The sequence below is a fragment of the Glycine max genome, chromosome 18 (assembly GCF_000004515.6).
Source record: "Glycine max cultivar Williams 82 chromosome 18, Glycine_max_v4.0, whole genome shotgun sequence".
NCBI lineage: Eukaryota > Viridiplantae > Streptophyta > Magnoliopsida > Fabales > Fabaceae > Glycine > Glycine max.
In genome coordinates, this window is record NC_038254.2 from 12,527,919 (window position 1) to 12,544,807 (window position 16,889).

The window sequence follows — 16,889 nt, forward strand, 5'->3', positions numbered from 1 at the left end:
TTTGAGAAAGACTAATAACAAATGAAAAAATATTTGTCACGAAACAAACACAAAATTTTCTAATTTACTAAGGATAAAAAAAATACCAAAGACCAAAAATAAAATTATTTTTTTATTAAGAACTCAATGCAAAAGAAAATTTATCAAGAAACAAATATAAAATTCAAATATTTATTACAGATCGAAAACACATTTAAGTCTTAATAGTCAACATTCAAACAAAAGGAAAATCAATATCCGACCTATTCTGACCATGTCTCATATTTAGTAGGAACTCTATTGCCTTGTAGCTCAGATTTGGACCTTGTAGTTATTCACATTTTCCATTTCAATTTCATGTTTTAGCATAGTAACATTGCAAGCATGGGCTAGATAGTTAGATACCTTGTTAATAACTCTGCCTCTCTCTCTCTCTTCTTCTTTTATACCAAAGATGTGTCATGAAGTCTATAAGATTTTATGTAAGAATCCCTCTCATGTGACTGGGAGCACAGAGCTAGAAGAAGGACGTGATGATGAATATTTTCTGAGGGAAGTTATAACACCTATATATCAAGTTTTAATGAAGGTCAGTATGATGCAGCAATAATTGGATTAATATTGCTGCTTTTTTTCAAATGTTTGCCTGAAACTTGTTTCTGTATTTGGTTAAAAAGGAAGCAGAGAGAAACAACAGAGGCAGGGCAAGTCATTCCAATTGGAGAAATTATGATGATCTTAACGAATACTTTTGGTAAATGTTTCATTAAACTTTTACTTATCAAATAACAAGAAGCCAAAAGTTATTTTTGTATACATTTGGATAACAAGAAGCTCAAGTCTGTCCTTTTCCAGGTCTAAGAAATGTTTTGATGATCTAAAATGGCCATTGAATCCCAAAGCAGATTTTTTTAGGCATTTAGATGAGACACAGAGATCAATTCGGGTCTGTATCTATTTTCTCTTTTGCTTTAGATTCTGTCTGTGTTATTTTCGACTGTTGAATTCTCTCACAATACATATGTATCCGATATAGTTAGGATAAATGAATATTTGGTTTGTTTTTTCGTGAGCATATCATTTACTTTATATTCTTTTTGTTTAAATAATTTCTCTATTGATCACATGTTAAATGACATATTTTTATTCTTCATGTCATTTATTATTCTATTTTATGCCTTAATTTTATTAGATATTTCAAGGACAGTCTCTCCTAAAATAAAAGTTGCTTGGTGGAGGCATTTTCAATGCTTCTATATTTCCAAATTTAAATCCAAGTAGAATGGTGGTATCATTGAGAAGCTATGTGCATATATTTTTAAAAAATGATTAATATAAGTATCAATTATCACTCAAAACTGACCAAAACAAGATTTTAATGCAAATCAATTCATGGACTATTTTTATCAAAATAAAAAAAATCATGAAAATAAACGTAAGGGTATTTCCTTACGTCTGAATTTGTTAAGGGACAGAATGATTTATGTGTTTTCACTTTAGTTAAGGGACACGAACTTTTTAAGGATATTGTGTTTGATATCAAACGATGACTAGGATTCCCAAGTGAAACAAGTGGGGCACCATGCCAAAATCCATTATAACCATTCATTTTATTCAAAAGGCTCAGATTTTTTTTTCTTCCTTTTTTCCCAATTTGGCCTTGATTATCCCTTCTATGTCAGCAAAAGTACCAGTTTAGGCCACTTTTGCAAACTATTTATCAATAGGGGTCTGTTTTTAAACATTTTTCTGGAGGGGTATGCTTTTATTTGGATTGCGGTATAATATCACAAGATGCAAAATACAAGTCTTCAAGAAACAGATCTGAATAAAAGAAACAAAACTTGAACCACCGTGAAATTCACAATGCAAATCCCATGCTCGTGGAACCACCACAACATGGTCAAAGCCGTTCATCTCCCAACCACAGCCTGTGAAATCCACGGCACAAACATGGTCTGTTCCATTATTCAGATCCACAGAGGTTTATCTTCTAACTCTGTGGACACCTTCAACAACGTCATCGAAGCTGTTATGACGAAGATGGAGGCACAACTCGATCCCCTCCTCGACCGCTTTCATGCGCCGCCGACGTTCATCATCTACATGTTTCTCTTCTGGGCCGTTGCCATACGCAAACAGAGGGGTATTCCGATGAGCGCACTCTGGATGTGGATGACAAACACATCAGAAAAAGATCTTAGGTGAGAGAGAAGATGAGGGTGGGGTTGGGGGTTTGAACTGCGAGAGAGAAGAGAGAATCAGGCTGCAGGGAAATTGGGAAGGAATAAATAAAAAGAGGGAAAAAAGAAGAAGAAAGAATCACCCTAGAAATACTTTGGCATGGTGCCCAAGTTGTTTTGCTTGTGCACCCTAGCTATCGTCTTGATATCAAAGAGACTGGACTTCTCTATTACACTGATTAGTTGAGAGTTTCCTGGTTTTTTTTTTTGTCTGTGTTTTCTCCTTTTGCATTGTCTTTGATGAGGATCCCTTATCCTCCAAACTTTTTCACTTTTACCTCGCTTTCTCTTGTAAATTGTCTTCTTGTATCCAAAACAAAAAAAGAAAGAAGAATAAAAATTGCCAGGAACTGTGGGATCTCACTTCCAATTCCAGTATTAATATTGGTAAAAGTACGAGAATAATGGAGTCTGTATTGTAGAACGACTCCATACGTTAGTACAGTTTATTTTTTTTTGGATAGGATGTGGATGGCCTTTATTGAATTAGATATATATATATATATATATATATATATATATATATATATATATATATTTATTTATATATACATATATATATGTATATGAAGGAACTTCAGTTCTACTGCTCAGGCTGCAATTGTCTCTAATGTAGAGATGTTTATTTTGTGTTTTCATTTATGTTGTTCTTGTTGTTCTTCTTCTTCCAATTGTATTTTCCTTTCCCACTAATAAAATTGTTGCATTGATTAAGCAGTATTGTATGTAAATGCTCACATGTGTTAGATGAACTTGCATTACTTTGATAGAGACCTTTATTGAAGTACAAATGCCTATGACAGGGCCATAGGCAAACCAGCACTGGAGTTGGTAAGAGGAAGCCCAAAACAAATTTTGTTGAAGTTCGTACGTTTTTGCATCTGTATAGAAGTTTTGATCGAATGTGGATATTCTTTATATTGGCTTTACAGGTAATTTTAGTAGTTGGACCTGTGGAGTTCTTTATGCTGACTTTAATTGAATGTCTAGAACTATGATTAAGTCTTGAAACTTCATGCAAATTTTGTTTCAAATATGGAAGTATTTTTTCAGGCAATGATTATCATAGCATGGAGTTCCTTGAGACCTGTTAGAGTGTTTTTTGATGCAGATGTCTTCAGAAATGTTATGACTATATTCATTACATATGCTTTTCTCAATTTTCTTCAAGGTATTTGATTCCTATATGTCTGAGCTTTTTGTTGTACCTACTTTTATCAAAATATTTTCTTCAAAGAGAGAAAAGAAGGAAGGAGGATAAAATATCCACCATCTCACTACAGAAAAAATTTCACTGATACTTTCTGACCTCTCGAAGAGCAGCAATAAAATTAATGTCAGGATATATTGCTGAATTTTGGCTATGAACTAAAAGATTATTTCCTAAACCTTCCAAAAGGTTTCTGTGGAAAACAAGTCCTGACTATGAGGAGTTTTGTATCAAATAATGATAGAAATGTAATGATGGAGAAATTTCAAAATGGTAGACAAACGTTCTCACCTTGGCCTGTACAGAGAATGTTGAGCAGAAAAGAAAATGAAATAGAAAAAATGGAAACTTGAAAGATTCCGAATAACATTTGGTTGATTAAATTGCTTTATACAAGGCAAGCACTGATATAGGTGCTGCTATTCAATCAATAGTGTAAGTTGGTGACAATCAGTTACAAAAAACTCAAACAAACTCTTATAACAAACTGAATAACTAAACTAATTGTGTAATTTCTTAACTAGCTAAACTAGAAAGCATCTCTATAGACTCTAAAGGCCTGCAACTTGCAGAGCATATGCAAGATTATCAAACTCGACTTGTAAACTCAACACACAGACTTGTGAGAGTTTCGTAAACTTGATTTGTAAAACTCGTAAACTTGTAAGAATCTACTTCATATAAAAATAATAATAAAATACCTATAAATAACATATCAATTCAACATTTCAACACCATAATAAATCAAATAGTAAATCATAAATTTTATAATACTAAAGTAACTAAGTCTAGTAGTACAATATTTCTAGATTAGTTCAAACTACACCAAATAATTGGGAAAGAAAAAACATAACAATCATCAGCAACTAATAAAAAAACAAAGCTTCCCTCCAACTGAATGGGAAGGTTCGAAATGTGGAGGATGACGTATGTGAAAGGTGAGAAACTTGAAACCCTAAACTCATAATCATGTGCGTGAAAGAATGGAGATGGAGACTTCAATGATCAACCCCCACCCAGCAGCAATTGATGAGCAGATGAGAAGGAAAGACAGGAAGAATCACATAGAAAGAAGGAAACAAAGGCAAGAAATGAGAAAAGAAAACCCTAATCATCATTTTTCTCGAAAATGAGTGGTTTTCAAAAACAAACTACACAAAAGGACCTTCTTTGTAAACAATTTTACATTTCAGGGGTTGTTTTTGTAACCTTGGATTTATATTTTGTCCTGTAGCGAGAGGCACCACTTGGAATGGTGTCTCTTGTTTTTTGTTGTCATACTTTTTACAACGGTTATACTACAATAGATGTAAAAAAAAGTACTTCTTACATCAATTTTAGTCAAAAAAATATAAGCACCACTCAAAGTGTTAGCTCCTATGTTCCTACAATAAATGTAAACAAAAATACTTTTTACACTGTATTTGTATATTGTTTTTCTAAGTCACTCATTTTAGTCAAAATTCCCCATATCGAGTCTTCTAAAACAGGCAACGCAAGAATGACCTACCCTAGTGTTGTTCATTAAATTATTGGGGCTTCAACTGGACTCGCTGACTCGGCAGTGGACTCACGAGTTTGACTGATAAACTCATTCGAGTTTACCAGTTAACTCGTGAGTTTAATACCTATGGGTATATGGCTTGGAAAGCACAGAAACCCACCCCAACTGGGCCTATATAGTAGGATTTATTTGGGAAGAATAGGTGATATCAAGGCTATCAAATATCTATAGGAAATGAGCTTAATAGTTTCTTGCTGCCCAAGAAGCTGTAGACACCCTAAATCTGCATATTTGGTCCATGCTAACTGTAATAAATAGGTCTGCTCGCTCCCTTATCAGCCTTAGTTCTTTCCGTCTCCATTGCTGTATTTGTAAACCTCTATTGACTTCCATATTTTTTGTTACATACAAATTCAAAATCCATAATTGAAAGATTTGCCAAAATAACCACTCGGTTCTGTTGGAAGTTGTTCAGTTCTTTGGTAGTCATTAAAGAATATTTTCTTAAAAAAAACTGAATGTAGCTTTATTACTTAATTAGTTTCAATAGCAATTACTATTGCCATTTATTAACTTTTTTTTATATCTTCTATTTGCAGCAACTCTTGATATTATTCTCACTTGGAATGCATTGAAGAATATGAAATTTACTCAGTGGCTTCGATATTTTCTGAAATTTTTTGTAGCAGCTGTTTGGATTATTGTTTTGCCAGTCTCTTATTCCAGTTCTTCACAGAATCCATCGGGACTTGTAAAATTTGGCACCAGTTGGGATTTGTCTCGTTTCTTTGAAAAGAAAAGATGGGCGAGGTTTCAGTCCTCCCTTTGGTTTCAAACCTTGTGTCTTAGTTTTGTTATTCCTCCTCTGCGGAAAAAATTGGAGCAGTCAAATATGCGAATCATTACCGTTTTGATATGGTGGGCTCAGGTGAGCAACACATGCATTAATTGTTTATTTTTGTGGAAATATCTGTAGAGATGCTTTGTATATTAATCTTTGCTTATCATTCTAATTGAAATAAGTTTTTTCAGTGTACTCTACCTAACATTCACAATTCTGCAGCCAAAATTGTTTGTCGGCAGAGGAATGGATGAGGACATGTTATCAGTGATGAAGTAAGTGAGAATTTTATCAATTTTCTTTTTGCATCGCAGATCTTTTTGTGGTCTGGGAGGTGGGGAAGGGGGATTTGGAAGAGAATTTCAAGGTGGAAACCTAAAACGATTCAAGAAGAAGAAATGAAGAATTCTTTATTGACTAGGGCTGAGTAAATTGAAAAGAGTTGCTTTATATACTGAGCTATCTAAACCAGCTATAACAGGTTATACCAAACTAACAAGCCTGTAAACGCATAACTAACTAATATTCGTCCTGTGGGCTAACTGGTAAATATCGACCAATCTCAGCTTGGAAACAAACTTCTGAGAATGTTTGGGATGTAAACTATTGGTGAAGAGGTCTGCATTTTGGTCAGTGGTGTGTAAGGGTAGATAGAAGTCGTATCAGTCCAGCCATGCGCTTCTCGCGGACAATATTGTCAAGCTGTAATATTATGAACGTTGAAGATGGTTGGTCAATGGGAAAATTAGTGGGTGATGTGGTGTTAAGTTGGGAAGGTTGTTGCTTAATGGAAATAGCACCATTGACATCTAAGTAATGCCAACGTGGTTTAATTGAGAGCTGGACTGGGACACAGGCAAGGCAATATATAATATTCATAAAATTGAGTACATCCCTAGAGATCAAAATTTCTCTACTCTAAATTTCATATGCTAAATTTCCTTTAACTCTTGCCTTGTACCCCCAAAAAGGCACACTTTCGGGCTCTACTATAAAATTTTCCTCTGTGGGAAGTAAGTGTAGAGACATAACAAAGTGAGCCAAAAAACCATTAATGATGAGTCTGGCAGCTTGCCAAACAAAACCTCATATGGTGATTTATTTTCCAGCACTTTACAAGGTAATCTATTCATATAAAAACTACATGACTTATAACATATTTCGGCACAAACTTAGGAATTGAGGACTGAATCATAAGAGCTCTAGAAATGTGAAAAATGGACTGGTGTCTTCTTTCATAACTACCATTTTTATTGTGGTGTTTTACTATTAATTAATACCTATATCATCATAACAGTCAGATAAAATAAATTTTTGACCATTATATTATATGTCCTAATATATTTTACAGCTCCATTAAATTGCCTTTTGACCTTTGAAACAAAATTTTATTCAATAGTGATTAAGCCTCAAATTTACCCTATAACATCATTATCCAAGTGAATCTACTATAATCATCAAAGCATGGTCAAAATTGACATCTTACTCAAAATTGGGAAGACAAGTTTGGATCCTAAATTGGGGATCGTAAGATCCTACAAAAATTTAGGAGAAGGGATCAAGTTATTTTAGAACAAAAACAACTTTAAAAGAGTTAACTCTTTATTTTAATTATTGATTTTCTTGAAATCTAATGGTTAAAATTAGTTTTACTATAATTATTCGATTTCAAGATAATTTATGATGAGGATGAAAAGTTATTCTTGAAATAAGTTGATTCCTCCTCTTTATATATATAATCATATATGTGTGCATATATAAAGTAACATGCATAAATCTTTATATCACACTTCAAACACTTAATTGAACTTCAATTGAACATGATATGGTCAAATAAATCCCATCCTAGTTACAAAACAGGAAAAAAAGCATAAGATACTTAATTTAATTATGGGGATCCATCAATTACCTTTTAATGATATCGTTATATTAATTATGAAAATATTTTGACCCTTAACCATACATTTTAGGAAGCAACATGGCAATTTTAGAATTATTTTTTAATTGAATCAGACTAATTAATAATGTGGTATTGTATTGAATCAAGGTGCCTATATGCCACTTCTATTATTAATTTTATTTATATTTTTTTTGAATTTAAAATATGATAAATGCTAACTAGTGTCTTAAAGGTATTAGTTAAGGAACTTAAACTTGAAATATTTTTATTGAAAGATAAAAAAAATTAAGTTGTTCATGATCTTATGCTTTCTTATAGTTTAATTTATTTTTTACTTTTAGTTGTCAATCAATACTCTAACAACGCTGGTTACCAAGATCCTTAAAAGATACTTTATGGCAGGTATACCCTCTTCTGGATCATGCTGCTAATTAGCAAGCTAGCATTCAGCTACTACGTGGAGGTACTATTTATGTAAATGGTTTTGATTTGATTTTTATTTTGAGTTGAGTAACTTGTGGACACTAAAACACATGTGAGTGATAAAGTGGCTATATGTCCATATATTCATTCATGAAATTAATGAATGAGTTCATGATATCCTGTAATTCATGTGTGACAAGAAGTTCTGTTACTCTTTGTTTTTGGGGAAAAAGGTTGGAAGGAAATAAAAGGAGACATGAAGGATAAAAATTACATTTTTCCTTTATTTGAGAGAAATATGAAGAGGGATATTTTTTTTAGTCTCTCAAATTTATCGTGACAGACTAAAAACAACATTATACAAATTTAAGAGACTAAAACCTTAAAATTTTAATTGGAGGATAAAAAAAATGTATCAAATTTGAGAAATTAAAAATATATTTAAACTTAAATAATTTTAAATTAAGAAAAATCTAATGGAGCAAGAAGTTTGTTTTTTTAATTAGTATAAAAGTATCTTTCATATAGTTTATTTATTTCTATTCATTATTTTCACTTATCCAAACAAGTATAGATTTTTTTTCTAACTTCTTTCTTTCATATATATCTTTATCTATCTGTCCGGACAATGTATTTTTTTCTACTTTATTTCTCTTTCTTACTGTTATCCAAGCTATTCAAGGCATGGATGACAAATGAGAGAGATGAAATTATTGAATGAGAAAGACACTTTCTGTGTCAAATATCCATTCATATTATTTAGTGTGTTAGAGTATCTGCAAATATTGAGAAGAATTATGCATATATTAGGATAAATAAGGTTAGGTATTTGGTACTTAATTCCTAGAATAAGTTGGAACGATAGTGCTCTGTATTTTGTATCACATCAAAATATTCAATACTTCAGTTTAATATTCTCTCTTCTCTCTCTTTCTCCTTCCTTGCCTAAACCATATAAAATTTTAACTGTATTTATTAAACTCAAATATTTATCAGAGATAAAAAAATATATTTAAATTTATAAAATTCTACATGGATACTACGACAATTACTTCAACTATTCAAGCTTAATGCTATCAATACATCGAAGTAGATGAATCAATTCAATTCGTGGTTTAACTAAGTCACGCAAATATGGTAATTAGTAAACTGCCTCACTGCATTAATCGAACCTAGGACCCTCATGCATCTGCCCCTATCGCCCCCCCAGCCTCCATCCATCGTGTCTTTGAAGCACATTGTTTCAGCAACTCAATGCCTCTCCTTTTTTATTTTCTCTAGCCTCTCAGTTGTAAGTTTGTGCAAAAAATAAAAAGATCATGGAATCAATTCCCAATAAATGAACTATTGAATTCATGCAATCATGTTTCATGTATTTTCTTTTTTCCTCCGTGTTATGATTGTATGAAACTGACAAAATATTTTTGAAATTGTACTTCATTGATTTTGATTCTCTTTTCACTAAATTAACCTTTCAATAGATATTGCCCCTTGTTGGTCCCACAAAACTAATCATGGGGATGTCTATAGATAACTACCAGTGGCATGAGTTCTTTCCAGAAAATGGTAACATCCTATGTTTTTTCCACTATCTTTACTATGTGTTCTGTCTGTATATTCAACTCACGTTCCGTAAGTGTTACAGAGACTCACAATATCTGTGTTGTCATTGCAATATGGGCTCCAATTATCCTGGTCAGTTTAGAAGGAAAGGAATTTTGTAGTTACAAACTCTATCTTGTTCCGTTACTTTGGCTTTCACATGTTTGGGGATTATTTCATTCCACTCTTGCGTGTTTTATTAATATATAGGTTTATTTTATGGATACTCAAATTTGGTATGCTATTTACGCCACTCTATTGGGTGTCATTGTTGGAGCCGTCGGCCATCTGGGAGAGGTTAGTGGTATATGTTTATTGCAATATTTTATATTAAACCTTTTTAATCCTCCCCCCGCACCCCAACCCTTTGTAATGTGATTTATTCACAAAAATTAAGTTGCATTATATGATAAGCTATCTCATAAAACCTATCTTTACATGATTTCCCCCCCGAAAGATTTGAATTTTTGCTTGGGATAATGAAAGTACTTAATTTCTATTCGAGGTAAAATACTTTTCTGGCAATGGTGCATGGATAATTCAAAATTGGGGATGTATACATGTCAGATACCCATATGCATGTTATCCAGCTGCCTCGCGGTATCAAAGCACGACTGTTTTGCCTTGTCTTCGTCAAACAATTTAATTTTTCTTTGGATAATGAAGAGATCATTATCATAACTTGAATATAATTTTTTTAAATAAATTTTATTACAGATATGCTTTTCAAGATATTAATGACCAACAATAATACGATGATGATAGCAAACCAATATTAATATCATCTATATCATGAAAAATAACGAAATCAAGAAAAAATAAGAGCATATATACAAATTTTAAATATAATTATATTTAACTACATCCATACATACGCAATTACTCATGCAACATAGTTTTTTTTTGGTGATTTTCTCCTAACATTTTGCATCTCTTAGATAAGGACACTTGAAATGCTCCGCTCTAGATTTCAATCTGTACCGGGAGCTTTCAGTCTGCGCTTTTGGACTGGAAGAGACACAAAAACTAAACAGGTGGAATTGGTATGTATGCAATGAAATTTGTTAAAGATATCATTTGTTCACATGTAAATAGTGACATATTTATCGTTTGAAATTAGGGATCATAGTCATTATTGTTCATTATTATGTTTCCATAATGATTATAATTAAAAGAATCACATGTGTATTATACATATTTTCCAACGATTTCCTCATGCCCGACACTTTTGGAATAGGTGTGTGGATAATATGATGAGTGACTTGTTTAATGAATCTATGATAAACTCTATTATCTTAGTACACTACTAGAAAAAGCGATTTCAACATCGATGGAAAAACACATTTTACATCGGTGGTCAAACGATGTTGAATAGGATGTTGTTGAAAGTTAAAAGTTTCAACAGCGGTCCTCCAACCACCGTTGTAGAAAGACAACATTTTTTCACATCGGTGCTTACTTAGGAAACGATGTAGAAGTTAAACCTTCTACATCGGTGCTATAATAGAAAACGATGTAAAATAGTATTTTTTCACATCGGTGTTGAGTTAAGAAACGATGTAGAAGTTAGACCTTCTACATCGGTGTTATCATAGAAAACGATGTAAAATAACGCTTTTCCACATCGGTGCTCAGTTAAGAAACGATGTAGAAGTTAGACCTTCTACATCGGTGGTCAGTTAAGAAATGATGTAGAAGTTAAACCTTCTACATCGGTGTAGAAGTTAAACCTTCTATTTCCATCATATCTTTGCAGAAACTAATTAAACACAAAGGCATTGTCGAAGAAGTCCAACAAAAGGAGAGGAGAATGCATAATCACATAAGAAGAAAGTTTTCAAATATAAAACAAAAAAAAAACTCCATAACCAATACCCACTTCCCTTTCTCGGTTGCGAATGTTTCCCGATAGAACACAACAAACCGCCATCTCAAATACAAAAGAAGGGAAGTAGCTATTGATATATTAACTTGGGTTTTAAAATTTGAAAAACATTGAAAAAGAAAATGTTGTGCACTGTCGCACGCATAGTTATAATGATCAATCAACATTCAATGCAATTCCTAAGTCCCATCTCTTCATAGTCAATACAAATGTACAATATAAATATATATAATATTAATACTTAAATATAATAATAATAATTATACAAGGAAATGCACATAAAATATTAATAGAATAAATTACACTCGCACTCCCTATTCTTTGAACTTATTACACTTGCATTCAATTCGTTCATGAACCTATCTAAACCCCCCCTAAGTTTTGCAATTTGCTACACTTGCACCCTTCTACACTAACAGTGTTAGTTCTGTTAAGCCAAACCTATCACATGTGAGGCATGTGCTAATTAAATGGAATTTTTAGGACATAAATACCCTCAATCTTTCTAATTGAATTCAACCTTCACCCCAACAACATTCTCCATTCATCTCTCCTCTGAATTGTTGACAACAACAAAACTCCCAAGTCCCAAGTCTTAACATCAACATTCTCACAGATAATTCATCAAGCGCCTTTGACAATTAGCCTTCGGGTTCAAACTTGTCAAAACATCAGTAATAAGAGCATAGTATATTTATAGAAAAATCAAGTATAAGAAAACATAAAGGTAAGCAACAACATCATTCATTTTTGTTAATCAGTAAAAACATGTATATTGATGAGAGCGGTATAAGATGTACCATATGAATGTTACAAAACCAAAGCCAAAACATAGTAGCTGGTTACCAAATATTCTGCTACATAGTGATGCGTGAATAATGGATAACCAGAACCCAAAGATTAATGGCAAGATTGAAAAGATCCCCCTAATCCTTCGTTAGCTTTCTTAATTAGGAAAAATCCCCGCTCCTGACACATCCACAATAATACATTACAAAATATCCATTGACCCTTGTAAAATTGCTTCTCGACTGAATTTTCCTAAAACAAAATTTCAACATCCCTTTGCAGTTCCACATGAGAAAATGCTCTTTCAAATTAAGGACCCCCACATATGCCTGCCGTAGCGCTACACACCCACTGCAAAAAGGGTGGCTAAAACCAGGGCTGCTATTATACAGCCATGACCAAGAGTAAAATATGATGCCATCTATTATGAAGTTTGGATCAGCTACAACACTCTTCATACTTTCATCATTCATAATATATGATAATAACATTAGCGAAATCAGCAGAACGGAACGACACCGTATCCAGTGAAAGGGTTGGCATTAGTGCGTTTTGCAAACCTACCTTTGATCCTTGGCCTTGTTTCTGCATAAAGAAACACCACGAGATCATTCTTATACTTACACTCTGGCTCCTCTGAGACTGACTGTGATAAATTGGAGTTGTACTTGAAACCATAGGCGAACGACTCGAAGTTGCTCTATGACGGAACAACACCATCGGCAGTGGAGGAACTTTTCTAGTCCGCTTTCAAATCCATGGCGGCATATAATCATGCTTTCAGCAGTTATACTTCATTTTTGTCTTTGCTATATGCGCTGGTACCTCAAACGCACTTGCCCAGCCAGATCTGGTGCCGCCATAAGTGTCGCTGCACTCAGCTTGTCTTCTACAATGATGCCATCATCCCCACCGTAGCGTCACACGGCCTTAACGCTATTGTCCTTGCCACAATCCCCATGTTCGCCTACGCTTCTAGTGCCTTGAGGTCCTCGACCTCTATAACAACATTACCAACATGCTCCACCTCGCCATCAAACCCTAGTAGAGCACGTTTGCTCTTTTCTAATTTCAGAAACAATAAAAGAAAGTGTGGGTTATTGGAAGGGTAATTTTGACCTTTCACTTAAAATTAAACAGCATCAGTTAACGGAGACACAAAGGGTTTGCAAAAAAAATACAATTTTACGAAGGGGGTATTCATGTGATAAGTTGATATCTGGGGGTGCCAATGTAATATGTGCATATTAATAATACTTATACTAACATAATAATAGCATCATTTGCGATATGGTAAAACACTCTATGTTTTAAATATGTTTTTATGACAATTGTATTACATTATATATGAAAAATATGTTAATTACATTTTTTTAAAATTATATATATAATATTAGATCGAGTCATGCGGGTCAACTCACCACTCATTACATGGACCGACCTCGACTGAATCGATAATCGGGCCTAATTTAATAACATTACTCCAAATACAGAGTGAAATTAATTAAGTAAAAGGTTATGTAACGTGTTTATTGACCCAAGCATTGTTTGTTGGAAGAAGAAGAAGATTTTATTTCATTTGCCACACAAAATACAAGAGTATGATCCCCTGTTTATACTAGAATAGAGTGACCACTCACATAATTTGCTTATTCAAGAATACTAAATGCTCACATAATTGTTTATTCAAGACTTTGTAACTTACAACTTTACAACTTTCATCTTCCACAATTTAAGGCTCATAAAACTTGTTATTATTTTTCTAATTAATATCTAACATCCTCCCTTAGTTGGAAAATTCTTCTGCACACCAAGTCATGCTCGCAATCTTCGAAAATCTTTAAATTTGAGAGGCTTGGTGAAAATATCCGCAACTTGATCTTGATTTTTCACATGAGTCAATTCTACTTTTTTCTTGATAATGCACTCTCTAATGAAATGATACCTTGTATCTATATGCTTACTTCGTTCATGGAACACCGGATTCTTGGCAAGCTCTTGTGCATATTTATTATCAACATAGATCTTTGTGCTTTCCTTTTGCAACAACTAAAGTTCCTCCAACAATCTTCTTAGCCAAATGGCATGACATGTGCAAGAAGTTGCAGCTACATACTCGGCTTCACAAGTAGAAAGTGTCACAATGCCTTGCTTCTTAGAACTCCATGTAAAAACACAATCACCCATAAAAAATACAAATCCGATAGTACTTTTTCTATCATCAGCATCTCCGGCAAAATCACTATCACAAAATCCCACAAGCTTATAGTTATTGGAAGGAGAATAAAACAATCCAAAATCAATTGTACCCTTCAAGTAACGAAGAATTCTTTTTGCAGCCTTTAGATGAGGAGAGGTAGGAGCCTCTGTAAAGTGACACACAACTCCCACCGCATATAGAATATCGGGCCTTGTATTGGTTAGATACCTTAAACTCCCCATAAGACTCTTGAAGACCGTGGATTCTACCTTCTCTCCTTCATCAAACTTTGATAACTTCAAGCCACCTTCCATAGGTGTGTTCACGGGATTGCAATCAAGCATATTAAATTTCTTCAACACTTCTTTTGTGTAGCTTCCTTATGAGACAAAGATACCATTCTCCGTTTGCTTCACTTCCATTCCCAAGTAATATGACATGAGTCCTATATCTGTCATATCAAATTCACGAGACATGGACTCCTTGAAGTCTTCAAACAAATTTGGGTTATTGCCAGTAAAGATAAGGTCATCCACATAAAGACAAATAAATAAGACATCACCATTATTAAAAGTTTTAACATAAAGAGCATACTCATTTTGACAACGAACAAACCCATTGTCTTGGAAGTACTTGTCAATGCGAGTATTCCATGCCCTCGGTGCTTGCTTTAGACCATACAACGCCTTGTTCAATTTCAAGACTTTTCCTTCTTGACCTTCGATGACAAAACCCATTGGTTGTTCAACATAGACATCTTCTTCAAGATAGCCATTTAGAAATGCTGATTTTACATCAAGCTGAAAAATTCTCCACTTCATTTGAGCTGCCAAGGAAATAAGAAGACGAATGGTCTCCATGGGGGCAACCGGTGCAAACACTTCATCATAATCAACTCCATATTGTTGCTTGTAGCCTTTAACTACAAGTCTTGCTTTGTGTCTCTCAACCTCTCCTTTTGCATTCTTCTTGATTTTGAACACCCATTTGACTCCAATTGCTTCATGACCTTTAGGAAGGCTTGATAACTCCCAAGTGTTGTTCTTCTCAATGGCTTTGATTTCTTCTTCCGTGGCTTGTCTCCAGCTTTTGTCTTTCATTGCTTCATCAAAGTTTAAGGGTTCATTGTCTACAAAAAGACAAAACAAATCATTTATAACTTCAGTTTCATCATTAATTCTTGAATATTTCTCATTCTTCTTCGCCTTTCACTTGAACTCCCTTCGAAAAATGATGAGGCTTCAGTGGTTGAAGGAGTTGGTGAAAGAGCTGGAGTTGAATCATTTGGAGTCAAGGCTTCTTCATCTATTTCTTCAAAGTACGGGAAAAAATCATAAGTGTCTTCTTTCTCCTCCCAATTCCATGTGCCTTCTTCATAGAACTCGACATCTCGGCTCACAATTGTCTTTCCATTGTTTGGATTGTAGAATTTGTAGCCCTTTGAGCTTGCATCATAGCCAATGAACACATGTTTCTCACTCCGATCATCAAGCTTGAATCTTCCTTGGTCGGGTACATGAGCATATGCAATGCTCCCAAATACTCTCAAGTGATCAACTTTTGGCTTCACTCCACTCTATGCTTCTTGTGGTGTTTGATCTTTGACATTCTTTGTTGGGGAGCGATTGGACAAATAAACGGCACATGCAACAGCTTCGGCCCAAAATTCCTTTGGCATATTTTTAGCCTTCAACATACATCTAGTCATATTAAGAATAGTTCTATTTTTTCTCTCTGCTACCTCATTTTGTTGTGGAGATCTAGGAACTGTTAGAGGGCGACGAATCCCATATTTTTCACAAAATTCATTAAATTCTTTTGATGTGAATTTGCCACCTTTATCGGATCTTAGAGCTTTGATTACATAACCACTCTCCTTTTCCACAAGAGCTTTAAAATTTTTAAAAACTACAAATGCCTCAGATTTTTGCTTTAGAAAATAAACCCAAGTCTTTCTACTATAATCATCAATAAAAAGTAAGAAATATTTATTGTTACCACATGAAGGAGGATTGATTGGGCCACACACATCGGTGTAAACAAGTTGGAGAGGCTCATTTGCTTTTGAATTAGCTTCTTTTGGAAAACTCCTTCTTGCATGCTTTCCAAGGAGACATGCCTCACACAATTGATTAGGATGGTTGATGTGAGGCATCCCTTTCAACATCTTCTCCTCTCCTAAGGATTTTAGTGCTCCAAAATTCAAGTGCCCAAATCTCATATGCCAACACCATGATTCATCTTTTATGCTAGCCTTCAAACACTTCATTGGTTTTAATGTTCAAAGTGAACATTCTATTTCTTGACATAAAC

General features: G+C 33.9%; 1 protein-coding gene across 5 annotated transcripts in view; it reads left to right on the forward strand.

Annotated features, from left to right (window-relative positions):
* LOC100813410 (callose synthase 7) overlaps positions 1-16,889 on the forward strand; it is an 84,544-nt gene that overhangs the window by 24,155 nt on the left and 43,500 nt on the right. For 4 of the 5 annotated variants that reach the window (XM_041012352.1, XM_014770963.2, XM_041012354.1 and 1 more), the window contains 12 exons: positions 434-568; positions 657-733; positions 835-925; positions 3,026-3,154; positions 3,276-3,393; positions 5,536-5,864; positions 6,000-6,052; positions 8,080-8,140; positions 9,582-9,666; positions 9,746-9,795; positions 9,913-9,999; positions 10,641-10,745. In XM_041012352.1, coding sequence (XP_040868286.1) covers positions 434-568; positions 657-733; positions 835-925; positions 3,026-3,154; positions 3,276-3,393; positions 5,536-5,864; positions 6,000-6,052; positions 8,080-8,140; positions 9,582-9,666; positions 9,746-9,795; positions 9,913-9,999; positions 10,641-10,745 — 1,320 coding nt within the window. The remainder of the gene's footprint in view (positions 1-433; positions 569-656; positions 734-834; positions 926-3,025; positions 3,155-3,275; positions 3,394-5,535; positions 5,865-5,999; positions 6,053-8,079; positions 8,141-9,581; positions 9,667-9,745; positions 9,796-9,912; positions 10,000-10,640; positions 10,746-16,889) is intronic. The other variant, XM_041012353.1, reaches the window with a different exon arrangement.